Here is a 6,000-nt window from a genome sequence, read left to right as displayed (position 1 = left end):
TGATCTGTTCTGCAGCCCTTCCTGGCACCATTATCAGAAAGAGCTCTTCTGGGATAGGCGGCCTGGAAAAGCTAGTTTTTCATGTCAGCAAGTCAGTGCCAAAAATCTGTGCCTTCTCAGTCTATTGAGTGAGATGCTATAACGTTTTCTTCCTCTTGCTCTTTCTCACTTGTCTGCCTCTATGAAACAGTTTTCAAGGGAGATGCTTCTTCTAGCATTGTACATCAAACACAACAGTGCCTTGGCTTTGCTTGGAATGCACTGGCATTAGCTAGACCTCATAAATAAAAGTATTAGCTATACAAATATCCACAGAATTCTATTCTACAAGACAAAAGCACTGAGTTCTCATTACTGTATGCCCATTTTAGTTCATATACTGGCACATACATTACTTTCATAGACATGAAAGTAAACTTGCAGCAGAGGAAGGTGAAGGAAAGCCAAGTAATATGGGTCATTCTTGAATGAGCATAAAGTTTTAACGCAGCTCTGTTGTTCCCATTGTATTGAAGTATAGCTACTTTGAGTTTGAATCTATATATAGTTTTTCAAGGAATCTCTGGGCTCTCCTTGAAGAAAAATAAAAATTACTCTAGTTAGAAGGTTGACATTTTTATTTTAGTTTGTTTCTCCCCAGAATATTAGCTCTTGTTAAATGAATTAGAAATAATAAAGACAGGAATGTTTGCTTGTTTGTTGGACAGACATTTAATTAAATATTATCTATCCGCTTTGCAGTTAATGAAAATACTAGCTATGCTTCTCTGGTATTTCAGAGGTTGCAGAAGACAGTAGCTCCGTCTTTGTCCTGTGGATGTCCTTGTGTGTCCTTCCCATGCCAATAAGCTAGACTTATATAATTATCTGATTAGAAGGTCTGTCTGAACCTATGAAGCCCTTGACTTCAATCCTTCCAGCTTTTGCAAGCTAAAGAAGGTCAGTCTGGGTGAAGGTCCTAATAGAAATGAAGTAATGGCAAGAGGAAGATGAAGGTATTACCTTATACCTTCTACGTACTCCTTTGCTCTGGTCCTCTCTGTTATAGGCTCTGATGTTCGACATTTACTTGTTTACAGTTTCAGATGAGATTCTGTGCACCTGATTACCTGGGGGACTCAAATACATCTGTCAGGATGCTAAATATCCAGAGGTAGCTACAATGGAAGGCGGGAAAGTAGCGACAGATCTACTGCAATAAGTGAGAATGGTGCTAATAAGGATGTGTTTTTTCTTTTTCTCTCTGAGGTTATTGTGCTTTTCACAGAATCACAGAATTGTAGGAGTTGGAAGGGACTTGTAGGGTCCAACCCCTCTACTAATGCAGGTTCCCTACAGCAGGTCACAGAATCACAGAATCACAGAATCACCCAGGTTGGAAGGGACCTCAAGGATCATGTAGTTCCAACCCCCCTGCCTAGCAGGGCCACCAAACGTACACATTCAGATCAGGTTGCCCAGGACCCCGTCCAACCTGGCCTTGAACACGTCCAAGGACGGGGTATCCACAACCTCCCTGGGCAGCCCGTTCCAGGGCCTAACTACTCTCCTTGTGAAGAACTTCCCCCTAGCATCCAACCTAAATCTTTCCTCCTTCAACTTGGTCACACAGGTAGGCATACAGATAGGTGCTGAATATCTTCAAAGAGTGCTCACAGTTTCTCTGGGCAGCCTACTTCAGTGCTCTAGCAATCTGACAGAGAAGAAATTCTTCCTTGTGCTGTGTTCCAGTTTCTTCCCATTGCTCTTTATCTACTGATGCTTGCCACTGAAAAAGGAAAAGAGCCTGCTCCCTATTCCCACACTTCAGGTGTTTATGAAAAGCTATGAGATTCCCTCTCAGCTTTCTCTTCTCCAGACTGAAGAGACCCAGACTTAGCCTTTCCTCATTACAGAGAGGGATCTTAATCATCCCTGTGGCCCTCCACTGGACTCTTTCTAGATGATCCTCATCTTCATTGAACTGGGTCACCCAGGGCTGGGCACAATATTCCACATGTGGCCTTGCTAGGGCAGAGTAGATGAGGAGGATCACCTTCCTCAACATGCCAGTCATACTGTTTTTACCACTGACAAGGCACACTGCTGGTCATCTTGTTGTCCACCAGGACCCCTAGGTCCTTCTCTGCAGACCTCCTCTCCACCTGTATTGATGCATGCAGTTATTCCTCCCCAGGTGCAAGACTCCACAATTGATTACTGAACATAATCAGGTATCTCTCCGTCCAACTCTCCAGTCTATCTAGGTCTTGTTGAAAGGCAGTCTTTCAAAAATGCAAATGAAATGAACAGTTCTCTCCTCTATACTTTTATTTTTAAGTCAGTATTTCTCAATAAAAGTGCTTCACTGGCACTAAATTCTATCAGAAATTACTCTCTGGAAAATATTTTTTCTTCTGTGATCCTACTAGATTAAATGAAATTTAAATCTTGTTAGTTTTTTTTCCTGGGAGAAATAACTAAGTTAAACCTGCCCCTGACAATTTCACATTTGAAATAACTCTTTTTTAGCTAATGCAACAGATGAAATTCTAGTATGTGGAATAAAGGGAGATAACATTAACTTTTTCTTCAAGCTGGTCTGTAGAAGTACTGAAGTAAATAGTTAAGAGCTCTCAGCCCCATTCACAAGCACTGAGGATTTGCATACAGTACACAAGTCCTTAGCACATAATTTCTTTGCATTCAGATAAAGGAGAAAAATATATCTGTATTGCTGACATATTTGATTGCCTGAGACATAATCAATGTTGTTTCTGTATCAAGAACATCTCCCTCTTACTGTGAAGTCTCACACTATAATCACTGTACTCAGTGATAGGATGGGAGAATTAAGAGCCAAAAATGAAATGTGTACTATTTGTGGCTAAGGTCTAAAGTGGGGAAGGCCAGTGTAATGTCTTCAAAGACAACACTAAACGCTTTGTGATACGTTCTTTGGGTAGGAACAACTGTTTCAGTTACTGTGGTATTTTCTTGTATTAATGAGAATAACTTTCCATATGAATATGAAGGAACAACGTAACGTTTATTACTTTTATAGCAATAACAGTCAGAAAATACTATTCTGTTGTGCTACTAAGTTTTATTGTTTGCTATGTTGATACAATTAAGTAGAATTCTACTGGATAAGATTGGCTACAGAGAGGAAATGTGACTTGCTCAGTAAAGTTCTTCGTCATAAAACTCAAGATTAAACCACTGAGGTTCTTCAAATTACTCACTCTGTACACTTCCGCAAGCTGCATTCACACTGAGAGGCAGAAGGGATGTAATGCTGTACCACTGTGCCGTTGGGACAGTGGACTGGGATGGCAACTGTGGTTGTTCGTATGGCTGTACAGCAGCTGCACATGTCTTCCCATTTCTCTGTCTGAATGGAGTATCTTGTACTGCTTCTACATTTACCCTAAGCAGAAAAACAGATACCAAGGTTGAACAGTGCCAGACCTCACTGAAATCAGGATCCAGGTTTCTCCTTCAAAACATACATGATTTTTTTGCCTCAAGTTCAGCTTCCTGCTGCAAAGCATGAACTCAGAAATGGGTATCTTGTTCCAGAGTGTAGGATGCTAGTCAAAGAATAATGTCCCACAACCACAAGCACAGCAAAGAAAAGGTAAAGGAACTAGTTATGGAGGAAAAAATATATATATATTTCTAGGACTGTGGAGTTGACTTCTAAACAGACCAAAAATGGTAGTTAAGAAAAATTTTTCTATTATTATCTCATCTGTATGTATGAGAACCACATTCAGAGAATGACTTAGTCCAACTGCTTCTGAGCCATGTTTCTTGCTGCTCTTCATGCTAAGTAAATACACTGTTGTATTTCTGATTGCTATTTTCCATTGTTCTTCCTGTCTCATCACTTTTCTAATTTGTACTTATGTGTCAATGATTTTGACATATGTTTTCATTATGTAAAAACAAATACCCCCATCAATCTCTATTAGAGTCCATTTATTTTTGTGTCTCTGTACTTTTGAGATTAATAAAAAAAAAAAATACTCATAGCATTATGAGAGAAGTGCTCAGAAAAACTATAATCTATAGCATGAGTATTTACACAATATGTGGCCAGAAACAAAATAAAATCTGTACTTTCACAGGCTAAAAAGTTAATTACTACTGATTTGCTGTGGACAGAAAAAGAGATAAAGCAAGGAGTTTTTTTGTTGCTGTCACTGTTCATTTTGTTGTTTTTGTTTTTAATGAAAGGTAACTGCTGTTTTTAAAGCTTCCATTTGTATTAGGATTTGTGCAGCAAACTGAGGTACACCAGTATGAAAAGCCTGGCTATGTGTGCTCATAATGCCATTCCTGTTTTTTCCAAGTAGTCATGGGCAACTTGAAGACTCATTTTGCCTACTACATCAACTAAAGATAAAACTTAAAGGCTGGATGCAAAGCAACTTCTTGGCAGCCATCCTTGTGCATCATCATTTTGTTGCATGTAGTTCTTGTATGAAACATCTTTATCAAACTGAGCAATTGTTCTGCTACAAACCAGTCAGGGAAGAGAATGCCTTCTTTTGTTCCCTGTCTCAGAGAGACAGAAATATCTGGAAGGGATGCTATGTTCTTGTATGAAATGGAATTTGCTCTACAAGTTGCAAGGAGTGATAGGCAGAAACATTTCTTATAAAAATCACCTTCTAGTCCAACTGTGGTAACATGCAAAGACACGTAGTACACAACAGCCACTAGTGTTCAGGATAATAGAAAAGTCACAGAGCTTACAGAGCACAAAAGCCAAATTATAGCACTTAAGTTTCAATGCCTGTTTAAATTATCATGCATCTAAATATTTATTTCTGCTCTTATAAGACAAATTCAGAACTTAAAGAAGGATACTTGTCCTTAATTTTAGACACAAATCTGAAAATCAGCCTCAGTAATGTTCAGATGAAAATTCTCTTCCAAGTCCTAACTAAACCTTGTCAGAGCCATTTTGGAAATTTTGGAAAGCAAATTTTGGAAGCAAAGGATTGTGAACTGCACATTTGTACATTAGATTATGTTCCTCTTTTTCATGCTGGCTGAAACAAGGAAAATTCAACACCACCAAATTACTTTAGGAAGTGTCAAAAATGTTTTCATTGTCTGAGTGAATCAGTGAGGACAAAAAAAAACTGGTGCTCTGTAAAGTGATCCAAAAGTTCTCTTTGTGTAAGAGAAAAAGTGGGCAAGGTAAGGTGTATGCGTTGGCAAATGAGGGAGGTGATTTTATTTTTTACCTCACAATGAGAAATAGGCACTTCCTTTTCACCCACACATCCATTGACGTTCTTATACTGCAGTCTGGTACTTATTGGTCGACATTCCTCTTCCACACCTACCAAGTTAAAAAAAAATAACAATAGTGTCTGACAATGCTGGCTGGCAATTTTTTCTGTGTAAGTGTATTGTACTACAGTGATGCAACAGTGATTCCTAAAATTCCACAGAAGAACAGGGTTTCTCTTAAGTTTCTTTTCAATTAATTGCTTTGTTTTTAAACTCTCTCAGCAACTAATATTTGCCTTTTCTCTGGTAGCTTCTATTAGGCGTCCCAATTTTAAAAGATGATTCAGCGCTACATTGGGCGAGCTGATGTAAAGGAATGATGACACATCCAGGAAACCCAGTAACTCAACCAGAGAAAAAATAGTACCCTGGCTTGGCTACACCTGGAACTGTTCCAAGAGAGATATTTCATTCACTTGAGATGATGCCCTTCAAGATGAGTCAATGGGAGCAAGTCTCCAGATCACATTATAGACTGAGGTGAGTCACTGACTACAAGAGTGTAGGACTCGTTATGGTACACTAAGGAAGTACAGCCTGAGGTTCTACAAGACTCACTAGGATATTTTTAAGGATGTCTTGGATGATAGACTCTCTAGTCTGTGTATTCGGTTGGTATGGAGGCTTAAGCATCAGCACTTGGACCATAGGTCACAGTGTCTGAGTCTAGGTTTGCAGGGTTGTGATGACCCTCACCAGATAGTGAGTATC

The 6,000-nt window shown here is 39.2% G+C and overlaps 1 protein-coding gene across 3 annotated transcripts in view; it reads right to left on the bottom strand.

Moving 5' to 3' along the window:
* Positions 1-3,065: 3,065 nt before the first annotated feature.
* The window catches only part of VWF (von Willebrand factor), a 152,230-nt gene continuing 149,295 nt past the window's right edge, over positions 3,066-6,000 (bottom strand). For all 3 annotated transcript variants that reach the window (XM_052690523.1, XM_052690522.1, XM_052690521.1), the window contains exons 51-52: positions 5,241-5,338; positions 3,066-3,409 (exon numbers count right to left, since the gene is read on the bottom strand). In XM_052690523.1, coding sequence (XP_052546483.1) covers positions 3,221-3,409; positions 5,241-5,338 — 287 coding nt within the window. In that variant the 3' untranslated portion in view covers positions 3,066-3,220. The remainder of the gene's footprint in view (positions 3,410-5,240; positions 5,339-6,000) is intronic.

The sequence above is a fragment of the Tympanuchus pallidicinctus genome, unplaced genomic scaffold (genome assembly GCF_026119805.1).
Source record: "Tympanuchus pallidicinctus isolate F22 unplaced genomic scaffold, pur_lepc_1.0 scaffold27, whole genome shotgun sequence".
Lineage (NCBI taxonomy): Eukaryota > Metazoa > Chordata > Aves > Galliformes > Phasianidae > Tympanuchus > Tympanuchus pallidicinctus.
Note: the sequence above shows the minus strand (reverse complement) of the source record. Positions and strands in the feature narration are given on the sequence as shown.